Genomic DNA, 25284 nt, shown 5'->3' with positions numbered 1-25284 from the left:
ATGAATTCAGGCTGAGAACAGACAGAAATAAAAAAATTGGTTTGTCTGCAGCCTGACCCTGAAGCCTTCCAGTGGTGTTGGGAAGAGATGAGCTGTCATTTGCACCACGCAGACAGACTCAGGGAAGTTTACCAGCAGCAGAAAGCAGAAGCCAAAAGCAAATCTTGGCAGCTACAGAGGTTAGCAAGCAGCTCTCAGCAGAGAAGCATTCAGTACCATCAATGTGCACTTGACAAGACAGCAGAGCAAGGTACAGTGTTGAGTTATGGGGATGCAATGCCGTGGACATTCACACACAGACAGTGCTGGGAGTGCAAATAAACCCCACAGCTTTCTGTCACACGCTAGAACAACAGGAGTCCAATAGTACTCTAAAAACCACTTCAGCATCATCTAGAAATACTCCTTAGGAAATGAATGCAGCAGGACCGCGTTCCCACTCTTTCCTAGGTCCAGTAATCTCCATTTATGCCAACAGATCATCACCTGCAAGATGTGCAGGGCACAGACAAAGTACTCTACAGACCTGAAAGATCTGGGCAAGTTGGTGAGTGACTTTTGTACTTCCTTCACCTCACACCTCTTCACTGTCACTAACCAGTATGGGTGACGTGGGGTTAGACAGGACTAAGCCCGATTCCATACAGGTGCTCGTGGGGGTAGTTCTTGTTTCTCAACATTAAACTTTCAGTTCCACCCAAATGCTTTTTTTACTCTGTTCATCTCCATGCACTCAAGAATATCTATTGACTTAGCTTTATTTATACATGTATATATATTATGTATGTTTTTCCTCTTCACAGTGCTTTTGTAGTTATTTTGGAACAGTTTGGTAGAGCCATGGACTGTGTCAACCCACAGACTCCCCTGTTCTATGGCTTTCTGTCTTCTGTGGTGGGCTGTAACAGTCACAGATGGTTAACACGAGACAGACTTTTGGGTATCTATGGAAACAAGTAGCTGAAGTCTGCCTAAGGGTCTTCTCTTCAGAAGCTTCCCCTAAGCTAGGAAGGGGCCAGGAATCTCCCCACCCTCCAATACTCAGAGGAACCAAAGAAGGTTGGAGATGCTGGGAATACAAATGGGGAGCTGAAGCAGGTGAGGAGGCAGAGGAAGGAGGAGGATGCTGGAATTCACTCAGAAATACAACCAAAGAAAAATCAGGACTAAAGGGAGTAACAGAGATGAAGAGCAAGACTATGGCCCTTCCTATAGCTTGACTCACAGGCAGTCTGTTTAGTAGGCTCCATTGGTATTCCACACTAATTAGTTCTGTGCATTTCCAAGGTAATTGGTCTCTACTGTTTGCACGAAGGTCTTTGTGGATCTGCACAGTTATAATAAATTTTTTTTAAATTAAATTAAATTAAAAAAAACCAAACCACCCAACCCTTCAGTTTGTTTGAATTGTGCTAAGCTGGTCCCTGAAATCAAGTATCATGCTAAATGACAAGTGAATGTCAAAATGAAAAGTTGTGCTTTGGCCCCACATTTGTATCACAGCTCACTGAGCTTCAAATTTGTGACTTCACACAATATTTTAACAACAAAACCCCCAAACATCAGTAAACAAACTTATCCATCCAAAAAAATGCCACCCAATTCCATCAATGTTCATTCTATCAACTGCATGTTCTTTTCTGGTGCTGCTTTATTTGCTCTGCAGTCACTTCAGCTCCACAGGCAGCACAGACCATGTCCTGGTGCAGAAAGCTGTCAGGGTACAGCCACAGGAAGCACTCCCAACCTCCAAACATAGCTGCTCCTCAGAACCTTCTCTTCTCCAGACTGAACAGCCCCAGCTCACTCAGTCTGTCCTCATAGGAGTGGTGCTCCAGTCTTCTAATCATCCTTGTGGCCCTTCCCTGGACATGTTCCAGCACCTCCAGATCCTTCCTGTAATAGGGGCTCCAGAACTATATGCAGTACTCCAGGTGGGGTCTCACCAGAGTGGAGCAGAGGGAAAGAATCATCTCCCTCGACCTGCTGGCTATGCTTCTCTTGATGCAGCCGGGGCTCGGGTTGGCTTTCTGGGCTGCAAGTGCACACTGGTGGCTCATGATGAGCTTCTCATCCACCAGCACCCCCAGGTCCTTTTCTTCAGGGCTGCTCTCAAGCCTATATACCTGGTGCTTGGCATTGCCCTGACCCAGATGCAATACTTTGCACTTGGTCTTGTTGAACCTCTTGAGGTTGTCATGGGCCCATCTCTCCAGCTTGTCAAGGTCCCTCTGGATGGCATCCCTTCCCTCAGTTCCTCCTTGGTCATTTCCTTAGTGATTTCAATGTTGAATAGTCTCTCTTCATTGGTAACTACTTTTTTTTTTTCCTTTTTTAATTGCTAGTCTGCTAGATCATCAGCAGCAGCAGAAGATTCCTCCAGACAAATTATGTCTTCAGCTATACCTGAGTGACTCTGTTCAATTTAGCTCAGCAGTTGGAGCTTAATTAAAAATCCCATCAAGAATGCGCCGGGCAGAAAAGGAGAAGGCTCCTCGTGTCAGAGCTGCATTAGCTCTGCAGCACTGGTGGCAACAGGAACTAATAAAAACTTTTGTTCACACTCAGATGAAAGCCCTGGCCTTTAATTAGACAGGAGGAGCAACAGCCCTAAGATGAGAATTTCATCCGTGAGATCTGTTCCGCAAGAATTCAGACAATCACTCCCTAAATTAAAACCCACCTCAGATAAAGAGAATCTCCATCATATGGAACTCAAAACTACTTATCCTGCTCCTCACTGGCCACAGACAAACTGGAATGCACTCAGCTGTTCAGAGAACTGAGAAGGCCCAAAAGATTTCAGTCTGGCCTTTCCAAGCAGGGTTGTTCACTTACTTTGGCCTTCAATCCTTTTTTCCTTTGCTCATCTCTCCTGTTCCACTGGTTACAAACACTGCAGCTAAGTGCTCCTTTCTACATGGCTAGCCAGAGTTACCTGTCTTGGGGCTATCACCTTACATTCCAGTTACACGAAGACACTGATTTTGTAGCACTAGGACAACAGTGGGAGTTTTATTTCTTCTTACAGTCTGATTTTCCACTGGGGATCAGTTTAGGAAAGATGTTGACTTGCTGGAACGTGTCCAGAGAAGGGCAACAAAGCTGGGGAGAGGTCTCGAACACAAGCCCTGTGAGGAGAGGCTGAGGGAGCTCGGATTGCTCAACCTGGAGAAGAGGAGGCTCAGAAGAGACCTTATTGTTCTCTACAACTGCCTGAAGGGAGGTTGTAGCCAGGTGGGGTTTGGTCTCTTCTCCCAGGCAACCAGCACCAGAACAAGAGGACACAGTCTCAAGCTGCGCCAGGGGAGGTTTAGGCTGGATGTTAGGAAGAAATTCTTCACAGAAAGAGAGATTGGCCATTGGAATGTGCTGCCCAGGGAGGTGGTGGAGTCACCATCACTGGAGGTGTTTAGGAACACACCGGATGGGGTGCTTGGTGCCATGGTTTAGTTGATTAGTGTTGGGTGATAGGTTGGACTGGATGATCTCAGAGGTCTTTTCCAACCTGGTTAATTCTACTCTATTCTATTCTAATGATTCCACGGCAGTGAACTGAAAAAAAAACAAAAAAGAAAAAAAAAAAAAAACAAATGCCAGCAAAAAGTCTTAACTTTTTGTTTGGCTTGGTGCTGGCCCTGCACTGGAAATGACTCAGAGCTCCATAGTTCAGCACCACATATAACTGGAATAACTGGAACAAAACTCCAAGTTTGGCAAACCTTGGTGAAAAAGTTAAATTACTATTCTCACATGCTTTATGCTTTTGCATTTGCTTCCTGCATATGCTTCCTGCATATGCTTACAGCTGTTATTCTTTCTGTCTTTTGAAAGAGCACAATCCTGTTCTGAATGCTGAAGCTGTTGAAAAGAGAGGGATAAATGTTCAAAATGAAATGGCTTTAACATATTCCTGAATTTCTCATATGCCTATCATCCATTAAAACTCACACCTTTCAGCTTGGTTAACTACAAACACTCAAGTTTTTACTTTGGGGTAAAATAACCAACAAGATCTCATCTGAAATATTCCATCCCATTCAAAAGTTCTTAAGTTACAATGTTTCCATTTAGCAATCAAACGGTTTCTAGGACTGGGTAGAATTGCATGTTTGATTAAAGTCCCACCTTGTGTTATCTGCAAAACAAGGCAAAGTCATAAGGCAAATGCATTAAAGTTACCAATTTCAACTGCAAATCCAGCTGTAACACCACAAATTTGCAAATCAAGCTGCTGTCACCCAATTTCTTGCCAACTAGTCACAAATACTCCTCTCTTGCACAGCAGTTCTCTTTAGACTGGGATGCATCACAGCCAGTAGCATTATCTCTGCTATTAGAGAGCTCTTATGAAACAACAAGGCCTAAAAGAAACAAAATGATGATGGTTCAATCTTTAAAGAAGCTTCATTTTGAACTCAGACTCTGAGGAGAAGTTCAAAGTGTCACTAAGAGTATAACCGCAAGGGTCTTAATAGGGAAAATCTCCCCTCACTGTTACAAGGTCTTGCTCTGAGCTTCCAGTGCTCTTGTTTTTGTTGTTGGAATTTTGCCTCTCTTTCTCTGCCATCCCAACACATCACAAGAATCACTGCCTGCTGTCACTCACCTCAAACCACTGGCCATGGGACTGCATTTTGAGGATGACACAAGGGTCTGGTTTCGAGAGGGCATCCCTGTCTGAGATCCCCTTGCATGCCACTCGCAGCTCCACTTTAGTCAGGCATGGGCTGTTGAAGATTCCCAGGGTGTTGGCTGCTGACTCATAGATGTTGCTCATTTTCTTCATTCCTTTTCCTGAAAGACAGAGAAGGGACATTAAGAGCACAACATAGAGCACACACCTTGCCATGCAACATTCTGCTAGCCAGCTATGAATAAGGTCCAGAGTAAGAGGGGGAAAAATAAACCTGAAGGAGTAGCCACAGACATTAACTTATGTCTAGAAATAAGGCAAGTTCAGAATGAAATTTCCCCCAAAACTCTGAAGTGTGACCTCAGCTTCCAACTCTGTTCCTGCTTGTAGAGCCACATTTCCCCAGGTCAGAGGCTAGACAGGATTGTAATTATGATTTCTCCTGATAAGACCCTGTTCCAGTAGCAGGGCTGAGCACTCCTTCAGCCTCGTTTTATTTCTCCATACTCCATCTAAAGAGACAGGCTTTATCTTACACAAACTTTGTGCAAATTCTATAGAAGACCACTTTCATATTAACCTTGAATTCCAAAACACATTTCCCTCCCTATTTCCACACTTCCTGCAGATTACCTCCTCCTGCCATTGCTAAGCAAGCAGGCAAGGCTGATGCTCTAAGCAGAAGGGCAGGATACTCATGCTGCAAGTCTTCTTGTTACCCAGCATCTGCGCTTTTGGGTCAGCAATGGTAGTCGCATGAACACCGATGGCTGGGCTCATGCAACCCTCTGGTCTTTACTGTAAACACCACTGACAGTCTTGTAGCTCAACCCTTTGCTCACAACAGAAGCAACAAGCCTCCAACTCAGAGCTCAGATTAAAAAAAAAAAAATTCATTATATGACCACTTTTGCATCAATAGAGAACACAGGAAGAGTTTAATTCACTCCTTTGCTTTCAGCTTCACAGCCTGACTCCTAAGAATCTGTCTCCTAACCACTAAAAACCTTCTCCAGCCCAGGCTCTACAGGAATATCTCCCATAAAACAGGCTTCTTGAAATGTGAGCCACACCACAACCACAGTTCCTGATGCTCCAAGATCACAGTAATCTCCTTCAGCCCCCCAGATCCCTGTAAGTGCTGTCACCTGGGAGAGAGACCTGACTGGGAAAAGAGCAAAATGAAGCAAGCCCATGGCAAAGGAAATGCTACCAGGCTATGCAGCAAAGCCAAGGAGCACACCCAACTTCCACAGTGTGCTCCTATTTGATAGTTCAGCTTTTCATGCAGTTTTAGCTAAGACTCTTGACACTGAAAACAGACAATATCTGTCAAAGTCCTTTACAGGGTAGGGAGCAACATTTTGTGCCAGGCCAGTTCATGGCAGTGATCACAGGCCTGGCCTGAAAGCTGCAGCAAGCAGAGGGAACTGAGCTCTCTCCTAATTGAAGCTACTCTGGTAACACCCTAACATGAGCAGCACTGAGCCACATGCAAGAGGGACCTGCCCTCTGATCCCTCAACTAAGCACAGTATCAAGTGTCTGGAAAAAGCACAACCAGACCTTACTGCTCTCTAGAACTGTCTGAAAGGAGGTTGTAGACAGGTGGGGGTTGGTCTCTTCTCCCAAGTAACCAGTGGTAGAACAAGAGAACAGTCTCAAGATGCACCAGGAGAAGTTCAGGCTCAAGGCGAGGAGAAAGTTCTTCACAGAAAGAGTGATTGGCCATTGGAATGTGCTGCCCAGGGAGGTGGTGGAGTCACCATCCCTGGAGGTGTTCAAAAAGGGATTGGATGTGGCACTTGAAGCCATGGTTTAGTAGTCATGACATGTTAGGTGTTAGGTAATAGGTTGGACTTGATGATCTCTGAGGTCTTTTCCAACCTGGTTGATTCTATGATTCTAAAAGCAAAGATTCAAAGCAGTAACAGGGAGCCTGGGTTTCTGATTTCTATTGCTCATTCTTCCAAAAGGAACAGGTCAATGTGGTGGAAACTTTGACAAAGCTAAGAGTTACAAAGAAAAATGTACTGATATTTTGGTAGTGATCATCCCAAGCCTGTTCTGCTTCTAACATCCCCCGATACAGGATGTCAGGTACCCAAGCTTCAATCAAGGAGGATTACAAAAAGAATGAGACACTGAGGTGGGGAGGGACTGCTGTCTAATTATTTGTCATTTTATAACCTCATCTCCTTCAGAAAGCTGCTCCACAAGCTCATCCCACACATTTACAAGGCATTTTTACATGCTGCCCTTTCCCAATTGAAATCCATTTGAAAATTGGGTTAATTCTGGTGCATGCACATCTTGCATCATTAATGAAATGTCATCCTTTGTGCAGAGTTGGGCTGGTGATTTAATTAAACCAGATGATTTCAACACTGGGGGGAGAAAAGGCGGGGGGGGGGGAGAGGGAGAAAGCAGCAGAGTGAGGGGGAGAGATGTATTTTTCTTCCTCCCACAAATAATTATACCCTGGTTTTCTTGAGCAGTGGGTAAGTATAAAATTACACTGCTTTTCATCACTACAACTGTTACTTCAGCTCTTCCAAGTTCTAAATTTATCAATGGAAAAGATCAAGCCACAGCCTTTTTTCTTTTGTCCCATTATATTCTTTTAATATAATCACCAGCTTGGGCTGTTGCGCTGATGTCACACTACCAGGAAGTTGGGAGCCTGGAAAATAGATTCTGAGCCTACTGAAAGTGGCTAAAAAAAGGCATTGTTTTACCTAAACCGGTTTGATTGCATCAGAAGTTTTGTGTCAATTACCTCCACACATTAGTGACGGAGGAATAAATTGGTCATTTGTCTTGGCCATGAAATTGTCATTTTTCATTTCATGGGAATCTCATTTCTGCAATTCCAGATGGCTTCAATGTCCACCAAGAGCTGTACCTGTGAGAGGAAAGTGACTGCACAGATATGTCAGGGAGTGAACCCAGTGCTAAGTCAGGTCCTGCTGAAGGTCCCAGTTCCCTGCTGCAGAGCAGGAAGCAGGGCAGTGTTGCGGAATGCCCACGCAAATGCAGCTGCCAGTGCCAGGCTGCATGGGCTCAGCTAGATCAGACATGAGGGCTTCACTTCTCCAGAGTGAAGAGTGAGGAAGGCAGCAGTGCCAACTGGAAAAAGGCTTCAAGTACACCATGCTGAAACTGAAACAAGTACTGCGTTAAACAAAACCTGAAGCAACTGTGTGGCAGCCCTGACGCCCCGTGGACTATGGCATACCAAGAAAATGCGAGGAGCTCAGAAGACAGGGCACTTTCCCCAAACTGTTCTACATCTGGCACACTTGGAGCTCATTCAGCAGGCAGTCTTGCTCTTCTGACATGCTTAAAGAGGGATCTTATTGATATGTAGAAATTCCCAATTAGGAGGAAATAATTAACAAAGCCAAATCCTTAGCAGTGCCCAGTGACAGAACAAGAAGCAACTGGCACAAACTGAAACAGAAAATTTTGATTAAAGGAATTTTTTTTTACTGTAAGCTGGGTTTAACACTGGAAACAAGCCTCTTGGAGAATTTGTGGAGCCTCCAAAAGTTGCTTGGACATAGCCCTGGGCAATCTGCTCGAACAAGAGGTTAGGATCTGCTGAGTTCCTCTCCAGCCTCTGCCACTCAGAGTAGTAGGAGACAATAGATGAAGTTGTAAAGTTTTTATGGTACAGATTGTGTCTGTGATCTATTTTTAACCCCATGCTTAGCACAGGTGGCAACTAATTTATGGTTTGGGCTCCCTGGCTCCAAAAACCATGCAGCAAATCAAAAGACAGACACGAGCACAGCTAGCTGATAACTGGTGCTACAAAGGCTACCTGTGAATATTGGATGAACAGCAGCAGCACACAAATCCAGAAGCTTCTGCCTGGCTACATAATTGGATGACTGAAAACCAGCATCACATGTTTGTCAGCTACATCTGTCTCCTCTCACAGGGACTAAATGGTTTGAAAAATGTTTAGTCATCTAGTGCCTACAAAGGAAGGCTCTCTGTGGTGTGAAGCACAAACAGGACATGCCTCTCCAAGATCTGAAAGCGTGGAACTCACACCATCAGATCCACCCTGTTACAGAATGGTGATTCACACAGGCTTTAGAGAACTTCACTGCAAAAGTACGGCCAGGCTCCATAGAGCCACCACTGAAGAAATCTAAGGTGAAATCTGAATGCAGGTTTCAAGTTCTCTCCTCTGCCCACTCTGTCCTTTTGGTCTCCTGCACACTCACATGGTCTTCAGAGAGCTTTGCCGCAGGTTGTCTGGGTGAGCAGAGAGAGCTTGCTTGCTGCTGTGCAGCACTTTGCAAGGAACTGAGGAACCATGCACAGAGACCCTCTCCTCCAGCTCAGGCAAGAAATGAGGAGGAGATGAGAAAGATGTTGAGACTAAAAGCAGAGACTGTTGTGCCCTGGGTCTGGAAGCAGGGTTTGCTCTGTAGAAGTTTGTGCTGCAGACCAGAGCACACGCAAATGGTTTAGGAGCTGCAGGCTGAGGGCTGTGTCTGAGTCGTTTGCTTCACTAGCACCCTGGTTGTGAGATGAAACCCAGCCAACAGCTTCTGTCTGCTGCTGCAAAAGCAAGCAGCAAGACTCTACTCCTGGAGATGTAAAAGATGGTCATGATACATCCATCTGGTGGGAATTACTAATGGGAGAGTGAGACCTTGCCCTAAAGGCACTGGGTGTTGTAGCACTAGCTGCTCCCTGCTTATTTATACTACTAAATTACACACAGGAGAGACATTTAGCATTCAAAACACAGGAGCAGCTGAACTCTCTAGACGAGAATCTTTGAACCAACCATTTCTGGATCTTTCAGCATTTAAGTCTAATGAAAGTAGAAATGCAAAACAAGTCTACAGTTAGCAGCTTAAATTCATACAACTCAAGGGTACCAGCTGCTGCTGGAAAGCAGTTAGTACTCTAAGTCTGGCAGAGATGGAAAGGCACTTTAGTAACAAATGCAATCCTTGTAGCACTAGGAAAGCTGTTTCCTCTTGATCTGGTCCAGATTCCCGATTTATGGTACAGCTCTAGCCAAGTCAGTATAAAAATCTAAGGAGTCATGCTCAGTTTGGGGTGAACAAGAGGACACAGGCTCAAGCTGTGCCAGGGGAAGTTTAGGCTCGAGGTGAGGAGAAAGTTCTTCACAGAAAGACTGACTGGCCATTGGAATGTGCTGCCCAGGGAGGTGGTGGAGTCACTATCCCTGGAGGTGTTCGAAAAAGGATTGGACATGGCACTTGGAGCCATGGTTTAGTTGTCATGAGGTGTTAGGTACTAGGTAATAGGTTGGACTTGATGATCTCTGAGGTCTTTTCCAACCTGGTTGATTCTGTGATTTAAGTGACAAGCTGAACCTAATTAAATAAAATGTTTGGAAAGTATGCTAAAACCTTTTTCTAGGGTCTGATCTAAGGCTCCTCCATTTAGTTGCCTATCCAGATCCAGTAGAAGGCAGGTCACAGACCCACTCAGGCAGTGATGCCAGGGAGACAAGCAATTGTTTTCCTTTAAGGAATGCCACATGATTGGGAATTCCCAGGCTCCCTGAACTGCTAGTATTCAGGCTTCCTGGGTTGTGAACAGCAAACCCACTCCTCCTCACTCAGCTGTGTGGCTGGCAAATCAACTTTGTGCAAATGAGGAAAGATGGGAATTCATCAGGAGGTCTGATTCAGCAAGTTGATCAAATTAACATTCCATGTGCTAAAGACACAAGGTTAAACCTCCTTGCCTTCCCACACCTTCCCCGCTGCTCTTGAAAAACAGGTATGGGGCACTGGAGATCGAGGGTGAGGTGGTCCTGTTACCAGAGGACACACCATCTGGGGTTCTCCCTGAGGCTAAAGAGCCTAAGGGTAAACAACCTAAGGTTAAACGGCCTAAGGCAAAACAGCCTAAGGTTAAACAACCCTCCCCTGGCATCAGGACCTGCTCCCTGAAGAAAAAGAGGAGGGTAATTGTTATTGGCGATTCACTTCTGAGGGGAATGGAGGGCCCCATTTGTCGGCCAGACCCATCTCATAGGGAACTCTGTTGTCTCCCTGGAGCCCAAATTAATGATGTTACCAGAAGGCTACCCAGGCTGGTACAGCCTTCTGACTATTATCCTTTGCTACTTATGCAGATAGGGAATGATGATGTTGTAGTCAGAACTCCCAGAGCTATCAAAAATGATTTCAGGGCCCTGGGAGATCTGGTTGAGGGGACAGGTGCTCAAATAATTTTTTCCTCAATACCCTTAGTTGCAGGAGGGAATACCACAAGGAACAGGACAGCAGCCATAATCAACAAGTGGCTTAGAGGCTGGTGCAGACAAAAGAATTTTGGGTTTTTTGATCTTGGTAAAATTTCTACTGCACCAGGCCACCTGGCAACAGATGGAGTACATCTGTCCCAAAGAAGGGGAAAGGTCACAGTATATGAGAATGGCCTGTCCCCCAAAGGTAAAAAGATTCTGGGGAGGGAACTGGCAGCTCTCATCGACAGGGCTTTAAACTAGTTTCGAAGGGGGGAGGGGCTGAAACTAGTCCCCTCAGGCAAGAGTCTGGGGGCAGTAAGCTAGGGTCAGAGGCCAAACCAGCAGCCCAGCTGAGGTGCATGTACACTAATGCACGAAGCATGGGAAACAAACAAGAGGAGCTGGAAGCCTTGTTGCAGCAGGAAAGTTATGACGTAGTTGCCATCACGGAGACGTGGTGGGATAGCTCACATGACTGGAGCGCTGCAATTGATGGCTACAGGCTTTTCAGGAGAGATAGACAAGGAAGAAGGGGTGGAGGGGTGGCCATGTACATCAGGGAGGCACTAGATGCCATTGAGCTAGAGATTAGGGACAATCAGGTTGAATGCTTGTGGGCAAGAATTAGAGGGAAGACCGGTGGGGCAGACATCCTGGTTGGAGTCTGTTATAGACCACCCAACCAGGAGGATGATGTCGACGAAGCATTCTATAGACAGCTTAAGGCTGTCTCAAGATCTCCTGACCTTGTCCTTATGGGCGACTTCAACCTGCCTGACATCTGCTGGGATCTCAACACAGCAGAGAGGAGGCAGTCTAGGAGGTTCTTAGACTGCATGGAGGACAGCTTCTTATCCCAGGTGCTGCGTGAGCCTACCAGGGGCAAGGCTTTGCTTGACCTCCTCTTCACCAACAGGGAAGGGCTGGTGGGTGATGTGGTGGTTGGAGGCTGTTTAGGGGCCAGTGACCATGAAATAATAGAATTTTCGGTATTTGGTCAAACTAAGAGGGGCAGCAAGAAGACCTCCACTCTGGACTTCCGGAGGGCGGACTTCAGGTTGCTCAAGGAAATAATTCAGAGGGTTCCTTGGGAGAAAGCCCTTAAAAATAAAGGGGTCCAGGAGGGCTGGACCTGCTTCAAGAAAGAGCTGATGAAGGCTCAGGAGCAGGCTGTGCCAGTGTGCCGGAAGAGGAGCCGCCGGGGCAGATGGCCAGCCTGGCTGTGTAATGAACTTTTAATAGAACTAAGGGAAAAAAAGAGGGTGTATAATCTTTGGAAGAAAGGTGAGGCAACCCATGGAATGTTTAAAGAGGTTGCTAGGGCATGTAGGAGGAAAATTAGGGAGGCAAAAGCATATTTGGAACTTAAACTGGCCTCTGATGTGAAGGACAACAAAAAGTCCTTCTATAAATATATTAATAGCAAGAGGAAGGGCAGGGACAACCTCCACTCCTTGGTTGACATGGAAGGAAATGTTGTAACACAGGATGAGGAAAAGGCAGAGGTACTTAACACCTTCTTTACCTCAGTTTTTACTAGCTGGAAAGAACGTCTACCAGACAGCTGGCCTGCAGAACTGGCAGAGGGAGCCAGGGAGCTTGCATGGTTTCCCTGTGTTCCATGAGCAAGTGATAGGAGCTCTCCTCAGCAGCTTGGACCCCCACAAGTCCATGGGACCAGATGGGATCCATCCTAGGGTGCTGAGAGAGCTGGCAGATGAGCTGGCCAAGCCACTCTCCATTATTTTTCATCAGTCCTGGCTCACTGGAGAGATCCCAGCTGACTGGAAGCTGGCCAACGTGGTACCCATCCACAAGAAGGGCCGGTTGGATGAGCCAGGGAATTACAGGCCTGTCAGCCTGACCTCAGTGCCAGGAAAGATTATGGAGCAGGTCATCCTGAGTGCAATCACGCAACACTTAGAGGATGGCCAAGGGATCAGGCCCAGCCAGCATGGGTTTAGGAAGGGCAGGTCCTGCCTGACCAACCTGATCTCCTTCTATGATCAGGTGACCCGCCTGGTGGATGTGGGGAGGCCTGTGGATGTAGTCTACCTGGACCTCAGCAAGGCCTTTGACACCGTTCCCCATAGCAAACTCCTGGCCAAGCTGTCAGCCCATGGCTTGGATGGGAGCACACTGCGATGGGTTAGGAACTGGCTGGAGGGCCGAGCCCAGAGAGTGGTAGTGAATGGTGCCACATCCAGCTGGCAGCCAGTCACCAGTGGTGTGCCCCAGGGATCAGTACTGGGCCCCTTGCTCTTTAACATCTTTATTGATGATCTGGACGAGGGCATCGAGTCCATCATCAGTAAATTTGCTGACGACACCAAGCTGGGGGCAGGAGTTGATCTGCTGGAGGGTAGAGAGGCTCTGCAGAGGGACCTCGACAGGCTGGGCAGATGGGCAGAGTCCAACGGCATGAGATTTAACACATCCAAGTGCCGGGTTCTGCACATTGGCCACAGCAACCCCATGCAGAGCTACAGGCTGGGGTCAGAGTGGCTGGAGAGCAGTCAGGCTGAGAGGGACCTGGGGGTGCTGGTCGACGGTAGACTGAACATGAGCCTGCAGTGTGCCCAGGCAGCTAAGAGGGCCAATGGCATCCTGGCCTGCATCAGGAACAGTGTGGCCAGCAGGAGCAGGGAGGTCATTCTGCCCCTGTACACTGCACTGGTTAGGCCGCACCTCAAGTACTGTGTCCAGTTCTGGGCCCCTCAGTTTAGGAAGGATGTTGACTTGCTGGAACGAGTCCAGAGAAGAGCAACAAAGTTGGTGAGGGGTTTGAAACATAAGCCCTACGAGGAGAGGCTGAGGGAGCTGGGGTTGCTTAGCCTGGAGAAGAGGAGACTCAGGGGTGACCTTATTACTCTCTACAACTACCTGAAGGGAGGTTGTAGACAGACGGATGTTGGTCTCTTCTCCCAGGCAAGCAGTACCAGAACAAGAGGACACAGTCTCAGGCTGCGCCAGGGGAGATTCAGGCTGGATGTTAGAAGAAAGTTCTATACAGAAAGAGTGATTGCACATTGGAATGGGCTGCCTGGGGAGGTGGTGGAGTCGCCATCACTGGAGGTTTTTAGGAGGAGACTTGACGGGGTACTTGGTGCTGTGGGTTAGTTGCTTGGGCGGTGTTGGATTGGTTGATGGGTTGGACGTGATGATCTTGAAGGTCTCTTCCAACCTGGTTTATTCTAATCAGGAACTTACCTAAGACCCCTGTCTGGCCCAGGGCTGGAGAGCAGAAAAAGGAAGACCTATCTTCATTACAGATGAAGAGCAACAACTGCAAACTAGTGCTTGGCCATACAAGGTGATGCTCATTGCCCTCTTATGTCTTCTGTAAACCAACACTGATTTCACTGCAGTGTTGCCATAGCATCAGGTCTCCTGTGACTCCTGTTACACTCTTTGATGAACCTCATCATGAGCTACTTTCTTCCCTGTGTCTAATCCCTGCTGCAGCTGTGGCCACTGCCTCCTGGCTTCCCTCATGCATGTCTGGACACTTCATACTGATTATTCCTGAGAAGTATCCTAAAATGTGATCATTCCATCACTCATCTTTGGCCATGCTCCCAGGCTGCTGGCTAGAGTTCTGCAACCAACTGCTACAGAAGTTTAAAGGACCACAGTAATACAGATAGAATGCCAGCTGCCAAAAGTGATTTGAACACAAAGTGCTGTGTAATGAGAAGTCAATAGGTTAGGCAGACCCCTCCACGGGACAGTTTGTGCAATTAAAAATACAATTTTTTCCTCCTTCCTTTTGATTTTGCAACTCGTGAAACAATTAACAAGGATTGCTTTAAAGTTACACCTGTGGAAGTTTGAAAGAGCTTTTTGTAAATGAGCAATGAACTCAGTGAGAAGGAGGAGGCTCCGCGGCAGTGCTATTGTGAACAAGGAGGCGGATCTGGTGGTATAAGTAATTTGTTTGGACAGAAGGGGAGAAAGTTCAGAACAAAGTGCCAGCAGTGTAAATGGAAATACACACACACTGACAGTTCAAAAGGACTCATTAGCATAACAGCAGCTGGTTCAATTACAAGGGGAGAAGGGGAAGTCAATGGGAAGGAATTGAGATGTCTGAGGTGTGACAGAACACTTCGCTGAAGCCTGCTGCACCTGCACAAACAACCCCATTGAGCCAAGGGAGGGAACACCCCCCCCCCCCCGACAGCTGGAGCACTGGGAGCCCAGTTCTGGGTGTTCCAAGTAGAAATCGTTGGATCATTTAGGTTGGAAAAGACCTTTAAGATCACAGAGTCCAACTATTAACCAAGTCCACCACTAACCCACGTCCCTCAGCACCACAGCTACGTGGCTTTTAAATCCCATCAGTGACGGTGACTCCAGAACTTCCTTGGACAGCCTACTCCAGGGCTTAACAACCTTTTTGGTGAAGAAATATTTCCTAATGTCCAGCCTAAACCTCCCCTGGCACAGCCCTCCTGTCCTCTGGTGTGTTCCCTTCGAGGCAGCAGTGGGTTTGTGTGTCACTGTGTTCCTCAGCTGCACCCAGTGATACCACAGCGTGTGTACAAACACAGCTTGTTTGCAAGAGTTTATCCATTTACAGATGTAGCATATTGCAAACTGCTCATTTTCTGCAACAGATGGCCAGAACGGCTTCTCCTACAGCATCCAAATGATCCCATAAGCAAAGCTGCTTTCTGCTGTTAATCCAAAGACAGGCACACCAAGAACAATGAGGAAGCATTCCCCATTCAGTTCCTGCATCTGCAATGCCCCTTACTACAGACTGGCTCAGGGCTTCTTAGCAGTGTGAGAAAACAGGAATGTATCTCCTACACAGGGATGTTCTTGTTCTCTGAGCACACAGCTGAGGCACAGCCTTAGAATCAAGTTGCTCAGTCAGGTACAACAGGAGTAGAAAAAAAGGAGCAACTAACATTCTGCAAGCAGCTGCAGTCTCAACTCCTAGTTGCTCCCCAACATGCTCAATCCCTTCCAGATCTCCTACAGCCTTCCAGAACTCTGATGTACAGAAAGCAACCTTCCCACCAGGGGCTACTGGGCAATGGTTGGCCTTGCCTGCTGACTAGAGCCAGTCCCAAGCTCTCCCGTACAACAGAGGGTCAGTGAAAACAGATGGGGTTTCCCGCCTCGCCCTCGTGTCATTTACTTACTGTTTTTTCCTCAGGTTCCTCAGTGGAATGTTGCAAGAGTCATCCATGTGATTTAGGCCAGGCACACAGTGCCACTCCCAGCCACATCAGCAAAGGACATGATCATATTGCAGCTTCAGTCATCAGAAAACCCTAAAGGAGAAGGAGCTCTGCCAGCTCACTTTTATTGGAAGTGCTCATTTCTTTCCAAGATTCATTTTCACTCCTTTCCTCCATAGAGCTCTATCCCACTCCCTCTCAGGACTGCTTCAGAATCACTGTGCCTTGACACCATGGTAGAGCCAGCCTCTGAAGAAGCCAGTAGCTATTTTTGGTATCAAACTGATTTGTAAAGGAACTGCAGCACGCTGTCAACAAAAGGTGCTATCAGAGCCAGACGTACCGGGGGTGCCAGGACCTCACTGTGCCTCCATGGCTGTATCCATGCTCCCAGGAATGGGGCTCTGCTGAGCCACCACAGCTGTGTCCTGCTCACACAGACCCTAACCTGGGCCGTGGAACCCACACAGCTTTGTCAGCAACAGCAGCATGGAGCTACTTCAGCAATGGCAGCGTGGAGCTTTGGCTTCACCTCACTTTTGCAAACAGCCTTAGGAACTCAAGCCACCAAGAAGTTTCAAATGTTTCTCTCCCTCAAAGTTTTTGGACATGAGAAATGTCTTCATTGTCAGCTACTAATACAGCTGAGAGGCAAGATACTTTGAACATCTAAAACCTTTTCTGGCACAAGATTGTCTCTTAAGATCCTTTTAAAAGGAACCTGTTGACTACACAGAGGCTTCCCTGTGACGGGGAAGTCAAGTCACCATCAGTCTTTGTTATCATGTGCTGACAACTGAAGGGTAGAACAATCCAGCTCTGCTAGTTATTCCAGAGGCTCAAGGAGGAAGGGGTTCTCAGTTCCTAAATAGTGGACACCACAAAATCCTATCTTCAGTATTGCTGGAAGTCCTACTGCTAACCATCACACAGAGAGCTGCAGCATCAACTGCTGGCCTTGACACCACTGCCTGGTAAGAGCATTCCATGGAGGTCACACTAGACCAGCAATACCCTGAGATTGGGGCATTTCCCACACAGGGTTTCACCTACTTTGACCTATCTTTACAGGTCAAATCCCTACAAAGTGCAGTAAAGGACTCAGAGACTGCAGGGGCCAGTTCAGAGAGAGAGAGAGAGGAAACAATGCCAAAGCCAGCAGCGATGGCACCCAACCACATAAGTGCTTAGAGGAAATGCACAGCCCCATAGCATCAAAGCCTCAGTGCCAGATCTTCAAATGCTTCTTCCTGTAGTATCAAATGCAGCCCTAGAGGTCCATGAAAATGATGCACTAAAAGCTCCTGAGGACATCTGCCACCCTAAAGCATTGTGCTACTCCAGCCACAAGCAGTGCCTGCCAGTCACAACCAGTACAGCACCTCAGAACCCACCTGGTGAGCAGTGGATGACACCTCCATGCTCTGGAACGAAAGTGCAAATGTCTCCTATCACTTCTGCCCTCTGCAAAAATTGGGTTATACAATAACTAGGTGCTTGCCTGCTGTGGCACAAAGCCTGTAATGAGCTGGAACACACGGTCATAGCATTCTGAGCTCTAATTGCTTCAGCTTTGGAGTAAATACATCAACCAAGGCTGTGCTGGGATATTAAGTTAGAGGCATACATCAAAGTAGATGTTAATATGCTGATGTTACACAAACATTATTTCTACACTTCACTGAAGAGCTCAAACAATTCACTTGTGTAATATATTATTAAATGAAGCACATAAAGAGAGACAGCTGAGACATTTGCTTAACTGAAGGTAGAAACAACACAAATAGTTAGTATTTAGTAGGGGGAAACGCCAGTTCTTCTTATGAGACCTTTATCCTAAGCTACAAGGCCAGGCATGGAAGTACATTTCCTCCCTGAATGACCCTCTCTGCTGGCTCTGAATTTTTCCCTTTTCAGGAACACTGGCATTTTGCAATATGTTAAGAGACGTGTTTCAGACAAGTGATTGCTGCAGCATTTCTTTCATAGCCACTGCTTCAGATAGCAAATTTCTGCTTCCTTTTTCCATTTATCCTCTTTTTCAGCCTCTGAGCTGCTATTTTCTTTCCATCTATAATAATTTATTTACAACCCTCTTTCCCACTTTAGGCCTCTGCCAAGATGATGCTGCCAAGTAAATTTTTCCAAGGTAAAATACCCAAGGAAAATCTCAGCAGTTTGAATGTATCCACATTGATTAGACAACGACACCACAGAGGAGCTCTTCAAGTCTCAGTCACCAGCACTTGGGTCGTCAAAGCACTTAATGCAGGCAAACTGTCTGATCTGAGTAACTGAGGTTGAAAGAGACCTCCTGGAGTCTCTACTGCAGTCCCTAGCTCAAAGTAGGTCCAGGTCCCACAGCCTCTCTGGTCCTCTATTCCCATGTCTGACCACCATTCCCATGTAGTTTCCCTGTTACAGGTTGTGCCTGCTGCCGTCTCTTTTAGGTTTCTCTTCTTCACACTGAATGAAGCTTGATCTCAGACCCTTCTAGGACTCTGTGACTTCAGTGCCTCACTTAGCTGGTATCAAAGGGTTTGGTGAACTCAGCTAAAGCAATGTAGGACATCACTGACATATCCCACATCTTGGGGGGGCTTTAGGAGACCACAGATACATTAACCAGCACACACCAACTGAGAGCAACATCTAGAAAGGACTTCACAGGCTGCTATTTACAAGGGATGACAACTTTGGCTGGTCAAACCTTATAAACAGAGCTGCAGGCTCAGTAACACACTGCCCACAGAGCAGCTATTAATACAGAGACAAACATCTTTGGTGGGGGTGTCGTGCTTCCCATGCACGCCTTTAAGAGACACTCAGAAGTAAAACAAATTAATGCAAGCCTGGGCTCGTGGTTAGAATGGTTCTGAGTGGAAAAGCAGCTTAGCAGAATGCAGTGATAAATAGGGGGGGATGGTTTAAAGCCTTATCTTTCCCTCCTTGGTATTTCTGAATTCCTGAATAGCTCCTTTCAGCTGCACATTAGAACTCAAACACAGGGTATCTGGAGATTCTTCTTCCCCTCAGAATTTTGTTCAAGCAAAGATTGCACTGAATTGAATATTTAAGGTTGCTTTCACCTTGCAGTTTTTCCAAATGGATTATAATTTTTAAATCAAAAAACTTTAATTAAAACTGCTGTGCCATTTTAATGGTCTTACCCTTCATTTTTACCTCAGCTTATCTCTCTGCAGTCCCTTACTATTATTATTCCTCATTGCAAGAAACTTAACTGTTTGTAAAAAGGAAAAACTATATCTGCCTTGGCTTCAACCTGATGTCCAAAATGAAAACACTTCACACCTGCCCATGGGCTAGGAAAGCTAAAAGTCTGGAAACAAACTTGGTGATACAGACTCTACTAAAGGCCCTTAGTTTATTAATGGTATCATGGTTTGCTTACCTGCCACACAGGTTGTTATGGGTGACTTGGCTGGAGCCTGCCTAGTTGCTGGCCTGGCCTTCCCTGAGCAATCACAGCATTGACCAAGCAGCCAGCTCAGAGCAGTAGCTCTGTTTTCTGAAGCCTTCGCTCTAGTTCCCTCTGCCTCTATTTTTTATCTTCTCCTTTGGACTTCTTTTTCCCAAAACAACAGCCTCAAACTCCCCTAACTTCAAAAGAAAGCTTCCAAGCCATGCAAACTCGATTTTGTTCTCCCCCTCTACACCCCAAAGTAACACTGTCCTCACAACTCAACAGGTCACACACAAGTTTCTGCCAACAAACAAAAGTGCAAAATGGTTTTGATAAAGCTCAGTCTAACAAAGGTTAAAAGCCACAAAATCATCTTTTTAATATGACTACATGAAAACTCAAAATATTTTGCCCTAATATCCTTCCACTTCTCAGCCATTACTCAGACATTTCAGGTTTTGCCCTGAAAAATACTCATTTAAACCATGCTGTGGGCACTGTTTCCTCCAGCATCCTCCTGGAGAAACTGGCTTCTCATGGCTTGGATGGATGGAGGCGTCACTGGGTTCAGAACTGGCTGATGGCTGGGCTGAAAGAGTTGTGGAGCATGGAGTTAACAGCAGTTGGTGGCTGGTCACCAGTGGTGTTCCCCAGTAAGCAGGCAGCTCAGAACTGCCTGCCTCTGACTTTCCCTTTGTATTGATGTTCTTTGCCAAACTTATCACAGCCCTTCTGTCCCATCTCCACCTTGGCTGCTTCCCAGCCTCTTTTGGCAGCACTGCAATGCCACTCCCACTGCCAGCCTTGGAGAGCTGAACCTGCTGTTCAAGGCTGGGCTTTAAGGGAGGCGAGGTGGAAGGCAAAGGATATGCAGTGTGGCACTAAGGCTTTCCAGCTCCAAGATGAACAGATGCTTTCTGAGGTGGGACAGGATTCATTCAGCTGGCAAGAATAAAGTGGATCTGAACTGGTGAGTCAAATGCATTCAGCCAAATGCATCCCGGCACAAAGTCTGCAGCTGCTCCAAAGAGGGATCTGGCTGCTACAGAGGAGGATAATTAGACCACCTATGTTCTCTCAAAAAAAGAAAGAAATCTCTCTGCATTTCCCATTAGGAGCAGCAAGGGACAAAACTTTATTACAGGAGGCACTTTCTACACCACTCAAAGAGAAAATCCTCTTTCCATGAGATTTTGGTCATGTAAGGTCAAAGCAGAAACAAGAACTATTCCCAGCTGGCTGGTCACAAGCATGCCATGGAAATGGAAATCAATACTTATTGAAGAGCATCATTTGCTACTTTAGCTCTGTTGAACAGCAAATACTCTGAGCACATTTCAACCTTCTTCATGGACATCCTGCAAAGACAGAGAGAGACAAGTACATAACAGTACCCACTCAAAACTATTATTATTGTCCCAGTGTCTCTGCAGGACTCCAGGAGCTATCCCTCCTTCACCCACATGACAGGATCAGCCCTGGAGGAGCTGCTGCACTTCCAGAAGATGGTTCAGACCCTTCAACTAAAGGTGCAACATAGGTATGGGAACAGTCACTACAGAGACTTACATTCAGGAACTCTTTCTCCACCAGATCAAAACAACCTTAGTCTTTTTTATATTAATATTCTCTAAAAGATGCAACACAGCTACACAGATTTCCAGGATCCTTAGCACACTCCTAAGTGACAGCCTAAGACTGAAGGATTGTGACTCTTCCATCACAATTACACACAGCTTGCACTACCAAATGCTTTGTTCTTTGCAACTCCCCTGATGATAAAAAGAATTGATTTTTCACCTAATTGTAGATCCTTCACAACACTGTAAATTGCTTTACTAGATTGGAACATAAATCTTTACTGTTCTGGATGGGTTTCCACCCAAGTTTAATGTATTGGACAAAGGATCACAATTGAACAGTGAAGCATTCAAACAAATATTTTTTTTTTAAATATCTCTTTTTTTGGTACTATTGTCTGGAAAAAAACCAACCAAACAAACAAACAAACATGCTTCTAAAACTAAGGAAGACGCAGTGAAGCAGCTCTTCTACCTTTCTTCCTGTCACTTGAGTCACCAGATAAGGAAATAATGCCTTTTGTCTCAGCCTACTCTAAAAGTCTACTGAAGTCAGTGTAAAGATGTGGGGTCCCTCTTCACTTTCTCCTGCAGCACTTCATCTGTGGTGCAGGAAACCTATGGATTGACTCTACATGCTCTCAGAGTGGCAAAATTGTCACCTCAGATGGCAAAGGCCCTCCTGTTGCAGGATGCCACAGAAAAAGGCCATTTGATAAAGACAGTGTCCTAATCCACACAACTACAGGGCTCTACAAAGCACCCATGGCATAGTTTGCCTGGCACCTCCCAACACTCCATTGCCTGGATTTGTCTTTCAAAGGCCAAGCTACCTGCAGGGTGCCAGTTGTTTAGAAGGCAAACCAAAAGCAGACCATTTCCAGCAAGCACTGGTGGTTCCAAACAGACACCAACCAGACAGAGGAATTTTACAGCACAGGTATTGTACCAGCACAGGCCAGATAATGTTCTTGCCCTGATTGGTAACAAGGTGCAACCTCAGAGCAGCAGATCACCTTCCTGGCTACCGCAGGCCATAGCCAAGCAAAGGCTGTGATGCAAGACAGCCAGTGGCAGAGGGTTGTGTACAATGCAGCTGTGCTCAGTCACTTTCAGGACAGCTGATGGCACAGGCATGCAACACTCAGGCCTTTGTAGCAAGCACAGGAAATGCAGAAGTTCTTGTGCCATAGAGCACAGAAAGGACAGCAGAGGGATGGGAGGCAAGCACTTGGTTAACAAAGGCTTTCTCACTGGGAACTCTGCTACCAGTTATTGATGTGCAATGATGAAAACCAAACAAACAAAACACCTGCATGAAGTGAGAAAACTCTTAAGGTATTTTTCCTCCTCCCATAACTCAACAACCACCCAACACCAACCCCCAAACCCAACCTCTCCAAACTGAGCACTAATTATTCGGCCAAGCAACCCTGTTCTGCAAGAGCACAGGATCACCTTCTGCAGAACTGTCATGTTTGTGTGGTGGCACCCAGGTGGTCAGGCAGCTCCTCACTCTGGTTCACAGGCATTCACTGAGCAGTGCTGAGCAATCAATCAGTGCCAGTGGGGCCCATAACAGATCGAATAGTGGTGACAGGAGCTATCTAACCCCTTTACAACCATGGTATAACTCAATAAACCTTTGGAGTATTGAGATATTGGACAGTTCCCTCTTTTGTAAAGAAGCCAAAGTTGCAGCTCATCCAAATAGTTTCATCATGGAGGTCTGGCCCTGGCAGCACCCTCCCTGGAACGAACTGGCCAAGAGGACACACATCTGACATCCCCAGCACTCAGGCAGCTGTAATATTGGTTCTCAGAGACAGCTGCAGCATCCTTCAAAGAGACCACGACAAGAGGGGCTTTAAAAGAACACCGTGATGTGTGTTTCAGATGCTGTGTTATTTTTTCCCCTTCATTTTGCATTTCACCCACTGCATTCATCAATAAACTTAGCAGGACACTGCCTGACATTTTAAAAAATGCAATCAATTATGAAAAGCCATGCTGCTTGAGAAAATTTATCCCACCCTGGGAACGTGAATTTAGTGACTCTCTCCAAGCTTTTAAGCTAATCTTATCACACAATAATGTCCAGGGCCATAATAGTCTTCAGAAGCACCAAGACCATTGTGTTAGTCACAGTGGAGCAAGTCTGTAGGAAAAGAATAATTGCCTTGACCTTATCTAAAGTTCTCCAATAGAAACACCTGAAATCCAGCTTTTCAGCCACACATGGTTTTCCAGTGCCCTCCTTCTACAGTGACTGGAAAGCAAAATGCTACCCTCCAGTCTCAAGCCCACTTCCCTCAGAACTGCTCAGACTCCACGGGGCAGACCTCACACAAGCCAAAGCAAGCATGTTAATTAGATGAGCTGGAGCCCCTTCTTAACACTGCTGAAGGACTCTCCAATTCCAGCTCTCCCAGGGGTTGTATTGACCAAAAAGAAGAGCAAATCCCAAGCAGAGACAGAGAGAGAAGTGGAAGGGACAGATGCTGTTCCTGGGACTGGAAATACCCCTTTCCTTTTGACACCTCGGTGAAGTTGCCTGCTCACAATTAGACTAAGAGAAGATGATTTCTATTTTAACTTGTGTACAAAGAGCAGGCTGTGAAGTTGAAGAAGCTATGGCTAGAGGTGCAGCCCCCACCTATACCCACACTCCCTGTGATCAGCTGGTAGCTCCCTCCACCTGAGGAGGAAGAGCCTCATCAGCATGACTGTGGCCAACTGCAAACCTTTATGCAAACAAGCCTTGCTTAGAAGCATCTCATTTCCACCTCTTTATTGCTCACCCAAGGCCTTTATTGCACTTGTCAGGCTGTGAAGAAGGGCAACCAGAGCAATCCCAGGATTACAGGATTGGAACCAGCAGGAACTGTTATAAAACTTTAATAGATGTTATCTCCCAACCAAAAGGAGGCTCCAGGGGAAATGCACCTCAGAGTACAGAACCCTTAATTCCAAGCCACTTGAAGGGGCACCTCCTCCATACAAAAAGGAATAACAAAATTAGGGAGCCTGCACTCCAGCTGCACTGCACCGAAATAACTCAGGAGAGGTTTCTATTGGCCTTGAGTCTAGGGGTTATATAACAGACTGAAAAACACAGGGCCAAAAAATGCTGATATCATTGCCATTGATTTCCAGCAAGGCTGTGCCAAATAACAGAACTCTTTCCACAGCTGAGGCAAGCATTATACACTCCCAGTACTGACACTTCTTAGCAGCACAGTCCTCCCTGAACTTGTATCTTTCCATTTACAGTCACTGTTGGGGGGGAATGCTCTAAATAAGCAACATATTTTTGCACAAAAATAGAATTTTGTGGAAAATGAAATTATTTGAAATCAAATTTATCAAATAGTTTTAGTGGGGGGGAGGGGGAAGTCAAGCAGAGTCAGAGTAAATTAAAATTGCAAGAGAGCTCTGGAGGTCATCTGGTCAAACCCAAAGCAGGGAATATTTAAAAGTCTAAAAGCCTAAGTTTAGGATTTCAGGCCCATGTGAAGCAGTCTATGATTGATGGTAGTCTTGCTTTGCAAACATGCCTTTAAAAGCAAGCATAGGATGCTGCTGCTGTCAAACCGCTCCTGCCCTGCCTTACCCCTATTGCTCGGTTCAGGAAACACTGAACAGCATTGCTCAGTCTTTCCCACCATCTCTTGATGAGGTGACTCTGCCCAGACTTACATCCCCAATGAGTTTAATTCTTTCCATAACACATTTCAATCCTCTCATGCATCTGATGATAGGAATGGCATTACATTAAAAAAACACAACCACACAGAAAACTAATCAAATGAACACTGTGGTCTTCAGAAGTATCCTTCAAAAAAGGAATTCAGACTCTTCAGAGGACCAGCACTCCAAAAATGGAGAAGCTTCAGAAAGATCAGGAGCTCCTTCACATGAAGAGGATTTCTTCCCTAGCTGCTATGTGCCCCACAGCACTGTGCAACACTCCCAATGCCTTTAAAAATGCAGAATCAATAAACCTGCTGTATTATTTTCTTTCTCTTGTGTTTGGATCTGCTGTGACTGGCACCCACCAGTGAGGAGTCAGCAGCTGACCTGTGGTGAGTTACATCAGCTATGTGAAGCACGGGCTGTCATCCATGTCTGCGTCACAGGCTGTCACCCATGACCACCAAGCATTCACCTGGAAAACACTCAACATATGAGACCCACTAA

At 46.2% G+C, this 25284-nt stretch overlaps 1 protein-coding gene across 1 annotated transcript in view; it reads right to left on the bottom strand.

Moving 5' to 3' along the window:
• CPNE4 (copine 4) overlaps positions 1-25284 on the bottom strand; it is a 148966-nt gene that overhangs the window by 111525 nt on the left and 12157 nt on the right. The window contains exon 2 of the mRNA XM_054160928.1: positions 4610-4797. Within this exon, the coding sequence (XP_054016903.1) occupies positions 4610-4789 (180 nt within the window). The 5' untranslated portion in view covers positions 4790-4797. The remainder of the gene's footprint in view (positions 1-4609; positions 4798-25284) is intronic.

Source organism: Dryobates pubescens, chromosome 4 (genome assembly GCF_014839835.1).
Source record: "Dryobates pubescens isolate bDryPub1 chromosome 4, bDryPub1.pri, whole genome shotgun sequence".
Taxonomy (NCBI): Eukaryota; Metazoa; Chordata; class Aves; order Piciformes; family Picidae; genus Dryobates; species Dryobates pubescens.
This window is presented reverse-complemented; position numbering and strand designations above follow the sequence as displayed.